The sequence below is a fragment of the Vombatus ursinus genome, unplaced genomic scaffold, assembly GCF_900497805.2.
Source record: "Vombatus ursinus unplaced genomic scaffold, bare-nosed wombat genome assembly UNPS02015202.1, whole genome shotgun sequence".
Lineage (NCBI taxonomy): Eukaryota > Metazoa > Chordata > Mammalia > Diprotodontia > Vombatidae > Vombatus > Vombatus ursinus.
The window spans coordinates 74,216-95,848 of NW_020954980.1; the positions used below are offsets into that span (position 1 = coordinate 74,216).

Sequence of the window (21,633 nt, forward strand, 5' to 3'; positions counted from 1 at the left end):
GCATTTTCATATAATAATGCCTTAACCCAAAAGAATGGATTCTGTATGCTGAGAATTCCAGGTACTTTTAGGGGGGTAGGGAGACATGGTTTAATCTATTCAAGTACTTAAAACTGACCCTTTATAGATAATTGGGTAAAGGAAGACAGGGGAGGGGTATGTTTAATTTAGTCCCATCCCCACAGCCTCAGGTGTGGGCTGCAAGTATAATGGAACTGGATGAGGAAGAGGAAGCCACCGGCACAAGCCCAAAGGTCACACACTTTCCTGACTGGGCTGCACAGGGTAGGGGTTAAATAAGCCTTCAGTGTTTTTCCCTCCCCGGAACTTCTTCAGTATTAGGCAGGAGGTGAGATCGCCAGTTTATTGTTTATTGCTTCAGAATCACCCCTAAGCAAAGGTCAGGGTCATATAGACTTGTGGGTGTTTTCCACTGCAGGGGCAGGCTTTCCAGCTCCAGACTCATCATTCTGGCTAATATGGCAGTTGGGCTGGGCCTCACATGAGGTGCTTTGATTTCTTCTGTAGACTCTCAGTCACAGAGGCCAGGATGGATTTGTCATCTTTGTCTGAAAGGTCAAGAGTAGTGTTGGCTAAGTCAGGATAACTATTGACAAATCACCTAACCTTTGAGAGCCCCTGCCTCCTTCAGGCCGAAGGGGCAGCGTCCTAGGATGGTTGAGCATCAGGGAGACTGATACAGCCTCAGTTGGCCGGACGGGCATTGCAAACCACACGATGATTATGTAGGAAAACTAGGGCTTCCTACTTCTGGGACCCTAAGTTTTACCTCATGAGTGACCTATCCTGAGTGAGTGACCTGTTACATGGGGCCCAAGCCCTTCTTGGATCTCCAAGAACATCAGGGTGTGGGGATGTATATCCAGGCAATGTGAGACACTGTGTGTGTATGTGTGTGAGTAAGTGAGAGAAGGGGGGGAAGAAAGGGAGGAAACGAGGGAGAGGAGGAGACGAGAGAAGGAAGGGGGAGAGAGAGGAGGAGGGAGGGGGTGAAAGAGAGAGATAGAGGAAGAATAAGTCAGCAAATATTGTCTATTATGTCAAGGCAGGATGCATGTACATTCTTGTGTGTGGGTAGACCTACTTGACTGGGAAACCTTTCCCCATTCGTGTATGGTCCAATCTAGCCAGGCCACAACAGACAGTCCCCTTCCTCCCTAGGACGATTGCTCACCATAGACAGTCAGTGTACAGCTGCATTTGTCCTTGCCCAGCTCATTTTCAATAAGCACGCTATAGTCCCCGCTGTCTTTGAGGGTGCAGGTGGGGATGACAATAGTGCAAACCCCATTGGTGGAATTGTACCAGAACTTGGAGTTGGCAGTGATGTTGACATCCCCCTTGTATAGAGTTACTGTAGGACGTGGGTTCCCCAGGAAAGCGCAGCTCATGGTGCAGTCATGTCCTCGTAGCACTGCATGGGGTTTCAGTGGGGTGATGAAGCGAGGAGCATGGCGCCAGTCCTTGTGCTGATAGGGACGCAGTTTGGTACTGAGGTCTTCAACTAGGGGGGAAGAGAGGATTGAGGGAGCCAGAGAGAGTCATGGACCCAGGAGGGTCAGAGCACTGGACAGCTGCACCCAGTGAACTGGAAAGGAAGCAGAGTTCTCTGGGCTCCATAATTTCTCTGAGGTCTTAATTCTCCAGCATTTCCTCAGCCCTTAAGGTTCGGCTGTTCTTGAGGTGCTCCCAACCTTCCCTTTACATGTTGTCTGTTCTACTCATACTCTTAAAGCTCTCTGATATTCTCCAAACTCCCTGGGTTCCCTGCCATTGTCCACACACGCCTTGAGGTTCTCTGCCATTCTCCATCCCATTGGCACTGCTCCCCACGCTCCTCAGGGTTCCTCAGTTTTCTCTGTGCTACCTGCAATGTTCTCCATGCTCCCCAAGATGTCCCAATAGTCTCCACACTCCCAGCAACATTCTTCCTACTCTCTGGGTTGTTTGGCATTTCTCTCCCTGACGTTTTTAGTGCTTCTTGGGTTCCCTGCCCACACTTACTCTGATCCTTGTTGACCAGCCAGGTATCCTTCGAGTCAAGTGGGTCACTGTCCCCAATCTCATTCCGGGCCAGGACTCGGAAGTAGTATTTTCTCCCTGGCAGGAGCCCTGTGACAGTGTACTTGTTGCTAAAGACTCGATCAGCAGCCGTGAACCAGGTGGCAGTGCTGGCGTCCCTCTTCATGATGACATAGTGCGCCTCACCATCCTCCTTCACATCTGGACTGTGGTCCCAGCCCAGTGTCACTGTGTTTGGCACTTCCTCAAACAACTTCAGGTTTGTTGGTGGCTGTGGGAAGTCTGAAGTCACAGGCCTAGGTCAGCTCTCCCCTCAACCGCCCCAACCAGGCAGTTGGGGTACTTTGGAAATCATTAAGCCTCCCTCTTTGTGTGTTCATGTCCCAGTTAGGAAGTCCTTCCTTTGCCTAGGCTAAAGTCCTCTCTGTTGTCTCCCAGAGGTGGTGGTGAGGAAACAACTTTTCCCTCCTCTACAGCCCTGTTACTCAATCTTCATTTCTGTCTCCTCTGCCCAATCCCCCATCCTCTACGAGCATGCCCCCTTCTAACATGAATGAACTCACTTCCCCCTCCTTTCCATATTTAGCTTCCTCTCCGAGGCCTTCCTGACTCTCAGAACTGTGGATTCTTAGCATAGTCTGTGCCTGACAAGTGACCCTATCCAGCTGCTGCTCATGTTCTCCTGCCCACTCTACCCTGTTGCTGGCCTTTCCTACATTCCTCCAAGGTCTGATTCTTAGTAAAATTGTAACTGACTTCCCAGGGCATCTCCTGAGTCCTGTCCCAGGATTATCATTCTAGAACCTCCTCTGTCTCTGAGTCCCACCTGCTGGAAATAGTTCAATAAACAACTAGTTCCCACTGTGGTATCAGCTAATAAAGCCTTAATGTGAGACATCCTCCCAGAGGTATGTGCATTTTCACTGATAGCTCAAAAGCCTTCAAGACCCAAAAAGAATCAGTCTCTAATGGGGAAATTTCAGGCATAATTATAACTGACATTTCTATCCCACCTTAAAGTTTGTAAAACACTTGACATTACATTATCTCATGTGAACTTCAGACAGCCTTGTGAGGTGGATGCTACATGTATCATCCTCACTTTACAGATGAAGAAACAGAAACTCAGAGATGGAGTTGCCCATAGTCCCATAGCTAGAAAGTGCCAGGGACAGGATTCGAACCCAGGTTTCTGAGAGTAGAGCTGTTTTATTTTCCCTCTCAGAACACTACTAGAGTGAAGTGAGCAGGGAAGCCTTTCCTCAAAGCATACCAAGCAGATGGCCACCTACTCCCTTCCCACTGCTGAATCCATACCTGCCACACGAATATGGATGTCATAGTGGGCCTCTCCATACTCATTCTGGAGCAGGATACGGTAAATGCCTGAGTCTGAGCGCTTACTGCTGTTGATGAGGAACTGGGAGTGATTCTTGCCCTTGGTGATGGTTTCTCGGCCCTTGGTGGGGATTCCATCCTTTTGCCAGATCACAGTGGGTGGAGGGGAGCCCTAGGAGGGAACCATGGATTAGACTGGAGTTATCCCCTCACCCTGTGGCAGCAACTTCCCTTTCTCCCCAAAACCACTTGGTCATTTCCAACTGCTCTGTATTCTTGATTCCCACAGGACCTTTGGTTTTGGGGGGTGGACATGTCCTCTATGGGGAGTTATCAGGGAGGAGGAGAGCTTTGAGGATAGCCTGTGATGGCCACAGCTGGGGAGAAGAGTTTTACATGGAATGGGGCTGGGTTCAAGGAACTCACATAGAAGGAAGCATGAATGCACAGGGCTGTCCCAGCCCGCACCACCATGTGGCTCTTCAGCCGGACACTAAGATCAAACCTGGGAACCGCTGGAGTGGAATTGGGATAATGAGGGAAGGGGAAGAAAGAAAAGGGAGGGGATGAGAGACAGAAGTAAAGGATTAATATGGAAGGAAGGAATGAGAATCAGAGGAAAGAGACACAGAGGAGAGGAATGAGGAAAGGTGAAAAAAGATGAGTGCAGAAATGACTTTTTTTTTTTTTGGCCTACTGCTGGTGGAAACTATATGCGTTTTTGACTATATGTTTATTATATATAGGTGACTATATGGGTGACAGTCAACCCATGAGGGACTTCAGGTGGACTTTGCCCTGAGGGAAAGATGTAAGCTGATGTTCATTGATCTATCTGTAGCATTGCTAATATGAAAAACTAAATCACTAACCCAGGGAGCTGGTGGGATGGACCAGTAGGGGACACCTTCTCAGAATCTGAAAGGACTGGGGTTAAAGTAAGGCCAGGGAGAGAGTCTTTTCCCCTAGACACATTGGGGATGGGATGGAGAGAAGCAGGAGGCTAGCTAGATGAGAGTGGGGCTGCTGGCCTCCGTGCTTAGATTGAAACATCTCAGCATATGGTGGCCAAACTTCTATGTTCTGTCAGTTTGTCTCTCCATTGAGTCCTTTTAAAAACCCCAACCTCTGTCTCAGGTGCACTGAGAAGAAAAGGGGTGGAGGGGAATGCTGAGGAGGAGGTGAAATCTAAGGGAAGTGAAGTCTTCTGGAAGCCAGGCACAGACTGGTGGCAGCTGGAGAGATATCGGGGTAGCTTAGGAAGGGTCTAGTAAAGGTGAAGTGGCAAAAGAACACTTCGGGGAGGAGATGTTGGGTCAGCCATTCCAAAATATCAATGCCCTATGATTGCTTTAGAATTTGGGGGGAACAACTTCCTCTCCTGTTTAGGTTCTGCTGACTCTGCAATCCTCTTTCCATTCTGGTGATATGTCATGCCAATCCACCTCCTATTACACTGGTTCCCCAGTCATAGTCACCCAATGTCATTGCCTTCTCCCACATCCTCACACGTGTTCTGTTCAGCCATACTCCAGCCCAACCCATGCTCACTACAATTTGGTTTCCCCTCTTCTAGCCCCTTCCACTATGCTCTGTGGAACTCCTGTTCTATTCTCAGCAAATTCCCCTTAACATCCTTGAACTCTTCCGTCAGTATGCCTTCCAACTCCTTTCTTTAAGCGGACCCTGATTTCCTCAGAGAAAACCTCTGTCCCTTACAATTTCCCTGATTAGAGGGAAAATTCAAACCTCTTTTCAGCTCATAGGGACAGAAGGTAGGTATTCTCTTTGCATCCCACTACTGTTTTCAATCCATTTTTTAAATATGCATCCCTGAATGACCCCCTCCTCCTTTGAGATGAATGCAAACTTATCATGTCATCATTGTTGCTTTAATTTATTGACCACTGGGTCCCTTTCTCAATAATTTTAGCAACTACTTCACAGTCTTCCTCTCCACCCTGTCACTGTCTATTATGCCTAGAAATACCATTATTCATACTGATAACCCCTTTATCATGCTGACCATACAGTTCCTTGACCTCTTGAACTCTAATGACCTCTTCCAACTCACTTCAACCATGTGGTAGCATAGTCACACCCTAGACCTCTCCTGGAACTGGACCACTTCAATAATCACAGAACCTCAGTTACAAGGGAGGAAACCATGATTGTACCTGACAAAAAATACCCCCTACAACATTGTCAGCAAGTGGCCATCCAACTTTTGCTTGAAGACTTCAAATGAGGGGGAAGCCACTAAATCCCAAGGCAGCCTATTCAATTCTTGGGCAGTTCTAATTGTTAGGAAGGTGCAGCTGAAATCTATCTCTTTTCAGTTTTAATCCTTGGCATCCAATTCTTTTTTTAGGCCAAGCAGAATATATCTAATCCCTTCCCCAAACTGTAGCCTTGTAAATAGTTGAAAACACCTAATGTACCACATGAGTCTTCTCTGAGCTGGGCTGAGCATCCTCAGTTGGGTCCACTGATCCATATTGACCGTGATCGTCAGTATTCTTGCCATTCTGGCCAATCTTTTCTAGATGTACTCTGTCTTGTCACTGTCCTTCCTGAAACGTGGTACTCAGAACTGTACATATATGGTCTCATCAAGGTAGAGTGTAGTTGGCCTGTCACATCCTCCATTCTGTACACTGTGCTTCTAACACAGCCTGGAAGAGCATTAGCCTGCCCTCTCAGAGTGGTGATTCAGATCACCATATGTTGAATTATAAACCCCAGATTTTTTTCCCTCACAGGAACTGTTATCTAGTGAGACACTATATTTGTGAGGTTGAATTTTTGAACCCAAATGAAGGACTTTACATTTATCCCTATCAAATTTAATCTTATTTGCCTTGGTTGATTCCTTAGAATCAGGTTCAGCTTGTCAAGATGATTTTATGTCCTGACTTTGTCATTCAATGTGTTAACTATTTCTCCCAGTTTCCTGTTATCTGCAGACCTGATTGACAGACCTTCTAAATTTTATCCAAATCATTGATAAAAATGACTTCGAGATCCTGACCCTTAAAATTCTGCCTCCTGGTTATAGCCTCCTATCATTCCTCTGTTTCTGCCCACAATAAACTGGCCTTTTGCCTTCATTAGAACCTCTGATCTCTTAATGTTTCTCTAGGTTCCTAGTGTATTCCCCACCCCTACCCCTACTCTGGTGGTACTTATCTCCTTGACTTACTAGCCATTGCTCTAGAGTTCCTCCTTCCTCTGACTTCCTACCATACCTGAACTGTTCATCTTCTTTCTTGAGGAACCTTCAGCATCCTATATCTCTGCTTCTGCTGTGGGTTGTTGAGTATTGTTTGAGAAAGTAATAAAATTGAGCAGATTTAAACCTCCACACAACAGTAGTGTCAAGCTCAAATAGAAGGGGGGGCACTAAACTGTACACAAAGATCCCTGCTAGCCTCACATTGACCACATACTAACATTATCTATTTTTATTTATTTTATTAAATATTTCCCAGTTACTTTTTAATCTGACTTTGACTCTAAGGTACATATCTCAGCTGGGCCCTCATGAGAGCTCAACAACTCTTCTATCCTACTCTTATTGGCTCCCCATAGCAACTGTTCCAAACCTTTTCTTACCCTCAACTATACCTTCACACCCCACACTAACAACTTGGCTTGGATTTCCAGTTTTTTTTTTGCCTTTTTGGTGAGGCAGTCGGGGTTAAGTGACTTGCCCAGGGTCACACAGCTAGTTAAGTGTCAAGTGTCTGAAGTCGTATTTGAACTCAGGTCCTCTTGGCTTTCCACTTCTTAAGAAGATTGAGGCCATTTTCTGGGAGCACCTTCAACTCTCCTCCATCCTTCAAAGTTTCTAACCTATTATCTCTTCTTTTGCAGAGGATGAGGTTACAGTATCCTTACTCCCTCATAAGGTTAATGTATCTGTGCTCTGCTTGATCCTCATCCCATTTCAGACCGATTTTCTAGTAATCGTTCGTTTTCTTTTTGGGCATGGACTTGTGATATTATTAATATGGGAAACTTCTCTTTTACCTACTCTATAACTTAAAGAGATTCATTGGGCACTGAGATGTTAAGGAACCTCCCTAAGGTCACACAGCCCGTATGTGTCAAAGGTAGGGCTTGAAACCAGGTCTTCCTAGCTCAGGAGCTAGCTCTCTATCTACTTTCCCACAGCTCCCTGTCTCCATTTTTAAATTTCTCCCTCTCAGCTGGCTCCTTTTCACCTGCATATTGACTCTTTTACTTCAAGCTCTAGTGTACCTGGGATTTAAGACCCTCCTTAATCTGGACCCCACCTACCTTTCCAGGCTTATCTTGCATCACTCCTTTCCATATACTCTATATATCAACCGAATTTGAATACTTTCAGTTTCTCCAGTGTGCCCTGTGCTTTCCTGCCTCATGGCCTTTGATCAGGCTATGCCTAGAAGGTCTTCCTTCCTCCTCTTCGCTTGTTAGGATTTTTATCCATCCTGTAATACTTTACTCAAGTACCATTTCCTCCAGGAAACCTTCCCTGTGTCCCCCAGGGGATCATGGCCTGATACTTCATAGACCTTTGCTTATACTTCTTTGTGCTTTGTTTACATAGCTCTATGCTGATGATTCTCAAATAAGCTTAGTCAGCTGTAACTTCTTTCCTAAACTCCAGACTTAGATCTTCAGTTGCCTATTGGCCATTTCAAACTGGGCGTCCCATCGACATCTCACACTCAACATGTCCAAAGTGGAACTCATTATTTTCTCCCTCAAACACTTTCCTCTTCTGAACTTCCTTATCACTGTTGAGGGTACCACCATCTTCCCAGTCCCCTGAGGCTTTTATAACTTAGGTGTCATCTTCAGCACCTTACTCTCTCTCATCCCTATATCTAATGTGTGGCCTAGTATTGTTGATTCTGTCTTCACAATATCTCTTGTATACACCCCCTTCTCTTCTCCGACACTGCCTCCATCCTGGTGCAGGCCCTCATTACCTCAGCCTGTACTATTGCAATAGCCAACTGGTAGGTCTCCCTGTCTTAAGTCTCTCCCCACTCAAGCCCTTCTTGTACTCAGCTATTAGTCAAGTTGATCTTCCTAAATAGAGGGTATGACCATGTCACACCCCTAATCAATAAACTCCAATGGCTCTTTATCACCTCCAGGATCAAATATAAAATCCTCTGTTTGGTGTTCAACGCCATTCATAACCTGGCCCCTGCCTGCCTACTTTTCTTACATCTTACCCTCCCCACCTGCACCCCACATAATTTTCCAGCTAGTGATTCTGGACTCCCTTTGGTTCCTTGAACAAGACTCTTCCTCTCCAAACTTGACATTTTCACCGGCTGTCCCTCATACCTGGAATTCTCTCCCTCTTCTTCTCAGCCTTCTACCTTCTCTGGCTTCCTTCACATCCCAGCTAAAATCCTACCTTCTACCAGAAGCCTTTCCTTATTACCCTAAATGCTGGTGCCTTCCCTCTGAGGTTGTCTCCAATTTGTCCTGTCTGTGTCTTGTTTGGACACACTTGTTTTTGTTGTGTCCCTTGTTACATGGTGAGCTTCTTGAGAACAGGGAATGTAATCTCTGATTTTCTCCGTAGTGCCTGGCACATGGTAGGCGTTTAATAAATGCTGTTGATTGACTTGCTTTCTGTTGCACTTATCAAACATTATTTTGGATCATAATTATTTGTACATAGGTGACATTTTCCTATTTAGATAATGAGCTACATGTGGGCCAGCAGCTAAGTGGTGCAGTGGATAGAACACTGGGTCTGGAGTCAGGAAGACCTGAGTTCAAATCCAGCCTCAGACACTTACTAGCTGTGTGACCCTGGGCAAGTCATTTTGCCCTGTTTGCCTCAGTTTCCTCATCTGGAAAATGAGCTGAAGAAGGAAATGGCAAACCACTCTAGTATCTTTGTCAAGAAAACCTCAAATGGAGTCATGAGTAGTCGACATGACTGAACAACAACTACATGAAGGCAGGGATAATGTCTTTTTAAACTTTTTAATTCTTCCCTCCTCCACTAAAGGCATCTAATGCTGCAAAAGTAATAATTTAATAATTGTTGTTTGGATTGAATTATTGAATTATGCATAGTTCAGAAGCCAACAATTCAGAGGACCTCCTGCTTAGTAGGGAGGTGTTCACTAGAAGTCCCACATGGGTTTATCCCATTTTTATCCACAGATCTAGATCATAACCCCTCCCTCCATGTCTTAGGAGCCAGCTTCATGAGTTGCTGTGGCCAAAACCTTCCTCTGTGGTGTCTAACCTTCTGGTGATGAGCCCCTGAACTTAGCTGGGCTGGTCCTCTGGCCACATGTATGCATTCTGAACCTGTGCCCATACAGGGATCATCTCAACCTCAGTAGCATCAGTATTCCACTGGTACAGCTTCAGAGAGCCCAGGGTCCCCACCAATCTATCTATGCAGCATCAGGCAGTCATAACCCTATGTGATTCCCACCAACAGTGAGATCAGGGTTCTTTGTTCAAAGACATTTAAGCAAGCAAAAGGAGAAGCTGTTCCTTCCCTCCTAACTTGCTTCTTTCCACGGCACTCTAGGCCACAGATGGCAGGTTTGGTCTCTTGATGCTATGTAGGGAAGAGCAGGGGAGGATGAATAGAGCCATGCATGAGCCTTCACCCTCCTGTCCCTGGAGGCTGACCCCGTGTAGGAGCTCAGTCCAGGATCGACCACATAATGTTCTTCCTTTGTCTCAGGGAGTCCCAGTGTTCCCTGAAAGGTGATGGAAGCCCAGTGGGAGGGTGAATTAGATGCTTGAGCTCTTTGTGCTGTCTTACCTGGTGGAGGCATGGCCCGGACACCCTCGTCCAGCTCAACAGGCTCCCCGACGCCACCTTCATTCACAGCGCGAATGCGGAAGAAGTAGTTCTGCCGCTCTGTCAGGCCCCCCACAGTGTAGCAGGTGCCTGAGATGGGGATCTTCGTACATTTAGTCCACTCCTTTGTGTCCTCTGCCCTCATCTCAAGGATGTAGCCAGATGGAGGGTCCCCCTCTATAGGCTCTTGCCAGGCCAAGGAGATACTGGAGTTTGAGGAGTCGGCCACACATAAACCCTGCACCAGCCCAGGGGGCTCTGAGGCAACCACAGACACCCTTCACTCAGGGATCATAGCCAACCCTCCACCTCACCCCTTACCCAACCCCCAACAAAACCTCCACTTATTCAATCCATATATTTATCTTTTACCCAAATCATGAAGTGACTCCCACTGAAGTCCCATAAGCCAACCACCTACTAGACCCTTATTTAGGTCCCACACTCATGGCATTCCTCCACCTGCTTCCATGCTTATTCCTTGTCCAGTCCACTAAATCCTTGTTCTCAACTCTTGCCATTGCCCACTTTCAAAAAGTTCATCATCCTCCTCTAAATCATCGTGTCTACATCCTATTCCCTGTTAGATCAGAAACTCCCTGAGGATAGGGACTATGTCTCCCCAAGAGGAGAAACTATGTTTCTGCTTTTATCCCACATAGCACCAACACAGTCCATAGAAATCCACCTCCTCTCATCTTTATGAGGGAACAGGGCAAGGATGTCCTCAACCTAGACTCACTGATAGGATCCTTGGCGACCACAGACGTGGAGGGCATGCTTGGCTGTCCTTGTCCTGCTCGATTCACAGCAATTACCCGGAACTCATATTCAGTGTCCTCCAGGAGACCATCCACTTTGCACTTGGTGTCTAGAAAAACAGACCAAAGTTGCGAACAGAACATCATGGTAGCCACATAATACACAAAGCTCATGCAGTGGAAGCATGAAATGGAGGGCAACCAAATATGGAGTCCACAGAAGCAGAGTCCATGCCTTGTGGCCCAACCAAATATAGAGTCTATAACCAGCAGAACCCAATGACTGTGGAGGACAAGGAATAGTGTAGGGAACCAGTGTAGTATGGTGTTTGATAGGAGTGAAATAGGAATATGTTTTCTGGGCCCACCCAGACAAGGTCTCCCCTCACAACCCCTTAGCACCCTCACCCTGGATGGGATCCTTGTTGACTGGTACCCATAGATTGTTCCCTTTCTTCCTTCTTTCTACAACATAGCCAAGCACTGGGGCTCCACCATCTTGGGCTGGTGGATTCCACATGATGGTCACTGTTTCTTTGGTCACATCTGAAACCTGTGGCTGAGAGGACAGGCCAGGGGGCTCTGCAAGAGCCACAGGAAGTGGTAAGTCATATGGAATGTGAAGGTGGAGTGAGAATAATTACCTATGCAGTAAAGGAAAAGCTCCAACTTTCCCCCCTACCGTCCTGCTGACCCAACCCTAAATCCATCATTGTAGTCTAGAACTCTCCCTGTGGGAGAGCCAAATGGCCTACTCATCTTTCTCCCAGTGATCAACAACCCTTTCATTGCCCAATGTCCTTTAGTAACCTATGTTCTCTAATTCTGAACAATTCCCTATAGTAACTGATGAGTCCCCACACTTACCAATGGGATTTCCTGCAAAGACCTCCTCAGTCTCCAGTGGGTCACTCACACCCTCAGAGTTAACAGCTCGGATTTGGAACTGATAAGCCTTCCCCTCCTCCACTTTGTTGGTGGAGAAGTTGGTCACTTTACCGCTGACCTCCCCAGCCTTGATCCAAGATTTCTTCCCAACTGCCCTTCGTTCTATAACGAAATGTGTTACTGGCCGACCTCCGTTGTCCTTTGGAGCCTTCCACTTCATATGGATACAGTTGCCAGAGAGTTCCAGGAACTCCACACGACCCTGAGGAGGCTTGGGCCGGTCTGAGAAAAATACAGGGGAAATGGGACCCATGGGCATAAAGTCCCCAAGCAGTAGAGAAGGTGAGACTGATATCCTTGGAGAAAGGGGGCCCTGGAGGATTCTATCATTATGGAGAAAGCCCTGATCATAAGGTGACCACCCAGGCTGGATCTGAGTTGGAGTACAGATATTCTGATCTCCCTACCATTGACAGGCTTGTATACTCTGACTCTTATTCTTAAAATCTTTCATCTGCCCAGGAAAAGGTAAACTGTAGACTTTGGGAGCTCTGACCCTGCTGATCCCCTCCTTTCTGACCTCTTGAAGTCCATTCCACTTCTCTTCCCATTCTGCTACCTGCTAGTATCATAGGACAGGGTACTATAGGAGAGAGTAGAGGACCCCCAAGTGACAAAGTGTGTGTGTGTGTGTGTGTGTGTGTGTGTGTGTGTGTGTAGGGGATGCTAACACTTGAAAGCCCTAGCCTCATCCTATCTCCCTTCAGTGAACATTCTCTTGTGCAAGGGTCCCCTTTTCTCCTACCCCACGCCTATCCCTGGTGCCTTACCAAGCACGCTCAGGTACAGCGTGGCTGTGACTGAGCCATGGTCATTCTTGAGCCTGAGAAGAATAGCACCACTATCCTCACGAACACAGTTGGAAATCGTCAGCAGGGCCAGATCCTCTCCCCGCTCCATGGTCACATGCTCTTCCTCGGTCACCTCTACCCCATCCTTGTACCATGTTGCCTTGGGCAATGGCTTGGCCCAGAATGGAACCTTGATGTTGGCTGTGTGGCCAACCTTCACGGTAACAGGATGTGCAGCCAGTGCCTCCAGCACTGATGGGTCAATTGTAGGGGGGTCTAGAGGAGAGAATGGTGTCAACACTTACCATATGGGGGCAGATCCACCTTCACAATCAGAGGGAAGTGTGAGTGCTGCCTGTGCCCCCTAGAGAAAGAGATCAGTGCTACTCATCACCATGCATCACCCTTAAAAGCAGATTGGATGCTTTTCATCTGGAGAGGGGATGAGAGAGAAGGGTTAAGTATTTGTTCAGGGATGGAATTGAGGGATAGGCTATAGAGAAATTCTCAACCTTGCCTTCCAGGGTACTTGGGCAAATGTTTCCTTTCAGGAAGGGGGAGCTGATATAGGGATGGAGGACAGTACCTGCGATGAAGACAGAAGCCTCACTCTCTGCACCTTTGGCCCGGAATGTGTACTTGCCCTCATGTTCTGGGCCCATGGTGGGGAAGATGAGTTTGTGGACTGCTCCTTGCTTCACAATCTGCACCCCACTCAAGTCTGTGATCTGGAGATGATGGGAGAGGGTATCAAGGCCTTTTGGAAGTCCTCAAACTGACCCCTGCCCTCTTATCTTTACCCTCCTTCAGTCCCCTGTTTTCCACCTCTTTGCCATCCTTTAGCCAAACTCCTTCTACTTTCTCATCATTCAGCACCACACACAGTTCTGCTGGAGTCCCCGTGGCTGCATGTACATCTGACATCCCACTCTTCACGGTGGCCAAACGTTCTGAGAACAACAGGGATCTTTTTTTTGAGAGGGGAGGAGGGAGGTGGATAGGACCAGAGGGAGACAGTGGCATCTGGGTGGTCAGCAGGGACAGGCATGACCATAGCTATGTGTACATGTTAAGTAAGAGGAGGGTTGGTAAAAGATGATGAGTATAGGATAGTTCATGTGAGATAGATGGTTGGGTCTTAGTGTATGGTAGTAGTATGATTGGCAGCATAGTCAGTATGGATTGGTCAATATAGGAAGGTCAATAGAGTCATTAGGAGGGTGATTGGAGAGTTGGTGGGGATCAACAGAGGATTAAAGAGCCATACCCTCTACTGTCAGAATGGCAGTGTTGTAGTATTCTGTGGGGTCCCCATCCTGCATCGCCACCACGGTGTACTCGCCTCCATCACTGAGCTGTGCATCCTCAATCACGAGCTCTGCCCTCTTGCCTTCATGGCTCATGCTGTACTTAGCCCCACGCGTTAGTAGCTTCCCATCCTTCTTCCATTTCAAGGTCACATCCTTGGATGTCAGCTCACATTCTAGGCAGGCCCGGCTCCTTTCCTTTATCCGAACGTTCTTCAGGGTGCTCACGAACTTGATGGGAATGCCTGCAATATCAGACACACCCACTGGGCTTTGCCTTCCTTCCTGCATGCCCCAACACCTTGATTTGCAGAGCTCCTTGAAACTACCTCTCTAGCCTCAGAGGTCTGGGGGGCAAGTTCCTGTGTACATGTGCATGCTAGTCCATGCCTCTTGCATTCATGGGTGCCTCTATATATCTGTGTCCTTTCTCACTATCCCATGTTTACAGATTCTTGTGCATCCTACCATTGATGTTTTCATATATGCCCACATATCTTAGTATATCCCTAAAGGCAAATACCCATGGGATACATGCATATACTCAGTGGAGACTAGGATGGGGGGGGGGAACAGAGAGAGAATTGGTTTCTTCCCTTTTAGATAGTCTCTCTCAAAACTCACGCTGGACCACTGGATATGTTAAGTATCATGAGAAACACCAGCTCTGAATTACAGTAGCAGCCTCTCCTTAAGAGTTTGAACACAAGACTATTGTGTGATGTAGTTTCTGTGTATGACCCTGGCCACTCACGGTCAATGGTAAGAAGGGCCTTCTGAACCAGTCCCCCAGCCTCAACAGAGAATTCTCCAGTGTCAGACAGCCTTGCATCCTTGATCTTGAGTGTGTGGGTCAGCCCATCTTCTGACACAGAGATCTCGTATTTGTCATCCCTTTTCAGCTCTTTCCCGTTGAACTTCCACACACAGTCAGGCACCTTCTTAGACAGGCGGATCTCAAACACTGCTGTCTGGCGCTCCGTGACCTTTACCGGCTTCATCTCCCCAGTGAACTTCAGAGGCTCATCTGGAGAGACGTGTGGGCAACAGGCAAACAGCCATATGGAAAGAAAGTGACAGCAGTCACAGCACCTAGTAAAATCTTCAACCCCCCCATCTTCTGCAAGTCACACTCTATCACTTGAAAGAAATAGCTCAGGCAGGAGTGGGACTGACTTCCAGCTACATCCCAGGCCACTCTCATTGAGGGCTTCCTGACTCCCCCACTAGTTGCTATAAGAAAACATTTGTTAGTGCCTGCTTAAGAAATTAATACCACAGGAGCACCACCTAGTGATCAATTCCTGCCTCTGGGATAGCTTCTCTCATTACTCATAGACCACTGGACCCCGAACCAATTAAACATGAGAAATAATAACTCTGACTTATAGTAGCAGCCCCTCTTTCTTCAAGAGTTTGAGGTCTAGATGGATCTCAAGAATACTGTGTGTGATAAAAGATTCTAAATCTATCTGCCACAGACTTTTGAGTTAAAAAACAAAGTCATTCTTTAATTGGGTAAACATTGGGAGGGGACAGTAGAAAGGAAAGATATTTTTCTTGTCATGTTTTTCTCTTTTCTGGTCCTCCTGGTTCTTACTCTAAAGGTGGGGCTGGGGAATTTTTCTGCACACATGATACGTATCATACCCTTAGAGATACGGTCTTTTCTGGCTAGGAATGTCCACCAGCACCCTAAGGTGAGTATTCATTGAACAGGTCTAATCGGATATAGGATCATAAATTTAGAGCTGGAAGGGACCTTAAAGGACATCGGATCCAACCTCCTCATTTTTACAGATGAGGAAACTGAGGACCAGAGAGATTAAATGACTTGCTCAGAATCACTGAGCTAAGAAAATGTCTGAGGTGTGGCTAGAATCCAAGCCTTCCTGACTCAAGCTCAGTGCTCAGGACCTCAGTTACTCTGATTTCTTCTTCCCCTCTCCATTGGTTTGGGAAAGGGGAAAGGAAGGAGTCAAAGAGGTGAAAGAATGGGGGACTTGGCCCTGCTGGGTGAGGTCAGAGAAAATTAAATCAAAGAACAACTCTAAACCTATGAAAGGATCCATCATGCAGCTAATATAAATCTAGGCTCCACGTTTGGTGTAAAGGTCCCAAGGAACAAGGGGGAAGGAGGAGAATATAAGAGAAGAAAAATTAAACAGTGCCCCTGCCCATCTTTTGATTTCCTCACTGTCCCTGATTCGTTTTCCTCTCCAAATTGTACCCAGCATAGCTGAGTGTCTGTCCCTCATTCAGAGTGTGGGTGACTTTCCCCCACTCTATACTCTTGTCTCCCCTTCCTTCCTTGTCTTCTCTTCCTCCTCCTCTTTTCTCTCCCCTCATCAAAGGGACCTCATTCTCCCCTTCTTTCTGACCCTTCATACCCACAACGATGAGCTCTGCACTCAGCCGCTTGTCACCGACAGCTAGCATGTAGATATCAGCATCATTCATGTTCACATTGGAGATAATCAGCATGTACTTGGTACCCACCTGCTTCACGTCATACTTGCCCAGGGAGTACTGGATCCTCAAAGGCTCCATTCCCTACAGAGTGGTGTAGGAGGAAATAGCAGAAGCTCAAGACCCTCTTTGGATGCCCCCACCCCACCCCAGATGCACACCCAGAGGCTCTGGTGGGTGGGTCTGATGGGGAACTGGCCCATCAAATGAGTTTATTTGGACGTGACTTATTCTGGTCTTGTCTCCCTGCTCCCTATTGGTCTGGAAAGGGGGGAAGGGAGGAGTCAGAAAGGTTAAAGAAGGGAAAACCCTGACATCTCTTCCCAGGATGCTTAACCATAGGGAACGTTTCTTGAAGGGCCTTTGGAAGACACAGTCATAAATAGGGTCTAGGAAGCATCCCCAGCATACAGTACCCTCCCCTCCACCAAGATCTTGTGAACAGCCTGAAATTCCTCCATTTGAGCTTCATTCCTTTGGGTTAAACATTGTTTCCTCCATGTGTCCTCATTTACAATGCCACCTCCCCTTAAAGGGGCACATCTGAAATTCCTTTTGCCTTAGAGTAAAGAAGTCTATCAGATCCCTTCTTCCCAGAAAGAAGGTATAGAGATCATAGTGACCAGAGAGCCAGGCTCAGAGTTGAGAAGACCTGGGTTTAAATCCCATTTCTAACACATACTGGCTGTGACCCTGGGCAAATCCAGTAACCTCTTGGTGCCCCAGAGCAACTTTCTAAACCTACGAGGGGCAGAGCTAGTGCCCATCTGCACTGGTGGTGGTGGGGCTTCCTAGATCAATGACATCAGAGATATGGTTCAGAAGGGATAGATCCTTAAAGGGGAGGGGTGGAGCACATAGACTACTGTTTGACAGTGGCCATAGGAGAGAAGAGTCCCTCAAAGTGGTGCTGACTCAGAGGAAGGGGAGATTGAACAATATTACTACGTTCTCGGGAGTGAGGCAAACCTTGATCCATATCTTCTTTACATTGGGGTCCTTCAATTCCAATATGCAGTCAAAGGTCACCGTGCTATCCACTTTGGCCTCCACATCCTCCAGGGGTTTTATGATCCGGATGGCCTAAGAGTTTTCAAGAATAAAATGGGCAAGATGGGGCCACTCTGGAGCTTTCCAAGGTCACCCCTGCCTGTGTATAGCTCCTGGAAACTCCCCTTTATTGTTCTGGGTAAGCATGGGACTTGGAGTCAGACACATACTAGCTGTGTGACCCTAAGCAAGTCACTTCACCTTTGCCTGCCTCAGTTTCCTCACCTGTAAAATGAAGATAATGATAACACCTACCTCCCAGGGTTGTTGTGAGGATCACATGAGAAAATATTTGTGAAGCACTTTGCAAACCTAGAAATACTACATAAATTCAAGCTATTATGATGAAGAACTAGATCCTGATGTTCCCATGCTCGTGCTATAGTAATATCCCATCTTTCCTCATTGTGCCCTCTGCCCTGCCAACTGATGAGGGGAGGTAAGAGGAGAGTAAATTACTCTGTGCAAGCAATCTATTCCCATCCATCAGGAAAAATAATTCAAACTTTCTGCAAGGTTTTCAGCTCTTCCCATGGGTTGTGGTGATGCCTATAATTTCAGGGGTCCCCCCAACCTCACTCTCTAGGAGTGAGGGAATCCCCATACCCAAGTGTCACCATCATGAGATGTCTATGGGTCCCAGCACCCTGCCTGTCCTCCCCTACCTCCCTGCCTCCTGGGTGTCCCCACTCTATCTAGCTCTTTTACTCCCTGGCCCTCAGGCTTTCCATACTGACCTCCACCTCTACCTTCTTTTTCATCTCCTTGAGCTTCCTGAGCAATCCTCGGAAGTCCGTGAAACCATATTCCATGCAGACCTTCTCAAAGTCCTTCTTAGGCACCTTGGACAAGATCTCTAGCATCTCCTTCTCATCTGTCACCTTCTTTTGCTTCTTCTTAGGAATAGGGGGTGCCCTGAGAGTGGCCAGGACTAGTTCAGTCACCCTTTCCTCCCTTCTGAACCTTAACAACCCACTCCTTCCCTCTCTTTCCTGCCCTGGGATCCAAGTGAGCTTGGCTCTCTCTGGAGGAATCAAAGGGAACTCTAGACCAAAGGGTCCTACACTGAAATAACATTCATGGAGAAGGGCAGTCTAACAGGGGTCTGGCTCTTACCTCTTTTTCAGCATCTTCTTGAAATCTACCTTTTCTTGACCTGGGAACCATGAGAAAGACTCAGAAAGTACAATGAAGGCTGGGTATGTATGACCCCTTCCTCCCCTCCCCCAAAAGAGGAGAGGTATGACCCAGGTAATGAGGGTGTGGGGACTCATGACACCCATGACCCATCACACCCACTAATGAGGGTGGGACGGATCATCACCCTAATAGAGATTGTGGTTACCTGCTGATAAAGACAGTATGTAACTCACCCTCAGTCACTGTCAGTGACACAGTGTAGATGGCATCAGCATGCTCATTGGTTGCAATGCACTTATAGTTGTCTGAGTCATCCCAGGTTAGTGGCTCTAACTAGATAGGAAGCAGAGGGGAGAAATCGGTATGTGTGAATGTGTGTGAAGGATTGGTCAGTGAGTGAATGAACGCTGAGAGGGAAAAGAATCCACTGGACTCAAGCTATGGCATTTACTAGTATGTCTCCTTCCCTCCTCTCTTCTTCCCATCATCATAATAATAACTTTTATATAGTGTGATGTGCCAAACACTGTGTTAAGCACCTTACAAATACTATCTTACTTGAGCCTCACAACAACCCTGGGAGGTAGGTGCTGATATGATCTCCATTTTACAGATGAGAAAACTGAGGCAGGCAGAGGTGAAATGACTTGCCAAGGGTCTTGCAGAGAGTAAACCTCTCAGACTGTATTTGAACTCAGGTCGTCCTGACTCTAGGCCCTGGGGTTCTATCTACCAGGTTCACTCTACTTTACTACCTGGCTGCCCTTGGGTCAGTAACATTTAAACTCTTGGGAGGGTAGGGATCTGCCTGTACCTTTAGCACATGCTCCTTGTTGATGCTGTCATAGAATATTTTGGCACTTTCCTTGATGGGGATACCACTCTCCCTCTTCCAGGAGACACTGGGCTTCGGGTTGCCCTGTACTCGGGTTCGGAATACAGCCTTGTCACCTAGGGGAGCACAGGTTCAGAGCCGGAAGAGAAATTAGAGGCTCCCTAATCCAACCCCTCTTTAAAAAAAAAATGAACGAACTGAAGCCCCAGAGAGAGGTCTAATGACTTTCTGAAAGTCACATAGGTAGAAAGTGGGAGAGCTGGGATTCAAACCAAGGTCGTCTGACTCCAAATTAAGTGTTATTTCCATTGCACCATGATGCATGGCCATGGTTTGCTCTGATACACTTCAGTATTCCACTTTGTTTCTTAGAGGGCTTTTGGAAGCCCTCTTGCTCTGGAGAAGACAAAGAATTCAATTTTGGACACTTGACTCTCTCATATATTATAGTTACTTAGGTACCCATCTCGTCCCTCTTTCCACCATTCCAACCTGTTTCATTGTGAGCCTCTTGACAGCAAGGTCAATGTCATATCTGTTTTTGCCACCTCAGTGGCCAGCACATGGTAAGTATTTAATATATGCTTGATGAAGCAGACCTTAGTGGTCTGTGAGAATGTCTGTATACTGGAAGTGGTGGAGCTGGAGAAGTCCATGGAATCGTACCTTCCTGAGCCCAAATTGTCTTCTCAGACTGAGCTGAGATCCTGCTAAAGTGCCTGTGCACAGGGTAAGATTGATGTGACGGGCCAGTCCAAGGGAGGCAGGGACCGTTTAAATTACCCCCAGAGAGGGAAGGGGAAGGGCTCACCCTCTGGTGAAGAGACAGGGGTTGGCTTCTCCACAAACTCAGGGACGCTTTCACCTGCTGGGATTTCCGAGCTTCGTGTAACCAAACTAAAGAATTCCACGTGGCTGGAAGACTTCTGAGACATCTCCTCTGTGGGAGGAAGGTTGAAGGAATGTCAGGGAGGGAGGTGTGTGTGTGTGTGTGTGTGTGTGTGTGCTGGGCTTGTTGGAGGTAGATGATGGATGGGACTTTCTGGACCCTTAAGGGGCCTGTCTAGAACTGTGAGCTCATTACTCAGTCATCCCTTGGAGCACAGGGTCCCAAGTTGTGTTCTTTGATTTCCTTTTGGGTCATTTTCTATGCATTTGTTTCCAGTCTGAGTAATGATTTATTTATGCTGCTTCTTACCTCATTTTCAGAAGCAGCACCAAGATTTCCCTCCATTCTGGGAGGTATCTGTACCCAGAATGGGGGGGGGGGCGCGCAGTGGTGGGGTGGAGTGGCTCAGTGGAAGTTAAGAAGCTTCTTCAGAAAGACCTTCCTGTCCAAAGCAACCCTCTTCCCACTCCTAGTGCCTCTCAGGGTTATGCAGGAGCTAGCTCCAGAGCTGATTGTTAAATTTTCAATATGATCATTTACACCTTGGAAATCAGCAAATAATGCAAGTCAGGGATTGGTTTATTGTTTTGTTAATTGCCTAGGCATAAGAAAGTGATGGAGAAAATATTAATAACTTAATTAAACTTAATTAAAAACTTAAAAGTATGTCTGTACATTTTCTTCTCTAGAGATTTGGTTGTTAAACATTTACCAGCACATCCCTGCATCAAGATTTCACCATTAGAACTTCATTCCTTTGGACTATGACTCCTATTGCTTTGACCCCAATTACAATACAAGGGGAAATCATGACTAAAATCCCATTAGTCATTGTTTTCTAGAAAGAGCAGCCTTGGAGGAAAGGGTTGGCTTTTGAGGGGATGAATTAACGGTGGATAGAAACAGGGTTTGGTATCTTTGGCCCTCTTGAGGGAATCTTCTTGAGAACGTTCAATTTCTGTGGTTCTAATGGGAGAAAGGTTACTACTTGGAATCTGTTGTCTGACCTCCAGATGCCTAGTCCACCCCTTCCCAAACTTGCCTCCCACGACCTTAGTGGTCTGTGAGAATGTCTGTATACTGGAAGTGGTGGAGCTGGAGAACTCCATGGATACATGTTCCTTCACCATCTGCTGCCGGTGGATTGTTGTCGTCATGGTAACAAGGAGTATAGCCCTGTAGGAACAAGGAGGGACGGTTAGATTTAGAGATGGAGAGATA

At 46.9% G+C, this 21,633-nt stretch overlaps 1 protein-coding gene across 1 annotated transcript; it reads right to left on the reverse strand.

The window, feature by feature from the left end:
* Positions 1-364: 364 nt before the first annotated feature.
* LOC114031655 (immunoglobulin superfamily member 22-like) lies at positions 365-21,572 on the reverse strand. The gene is made up of 22 exons (XM_027846799.1): positions 21,455-21,572; positions 20,335-20,463; positions 19,503-19,639; positions 18,922-19,021; positions 18,665-18,704; positions 18,286-18,463; positions 17,468-17,581; positions 16,420-16,582; positions 14,784-15,056; positions 13,990-14,274; positions 13,548-13,672; positions 13,309-13,450; positions 12,702-12,998; positions 11,851-12,153; positions 11,392-11,565; positions 10,965-11,093; positions 10,184-10,480; positions 3,808-3,896; positions 3,361-3,553; positions 2,026-2,325; positions 1,196-1,525; positions 365-569 (listed from the first exon to the last, which is right to left on the reverse strand). Exons 1-22 carry the CDS (start codon positions 21,567-21,569, stop codon positions 499-501), a joined length of 3,984 nt encoding a protein of 1,327 aa, XP_027702600.1. The 5' UTR covers positions 21,570-21,572; the 3' UTR covers positions 365-498.
* Positions 21,573-21,633: the final 61 nt, after the last annotated feature.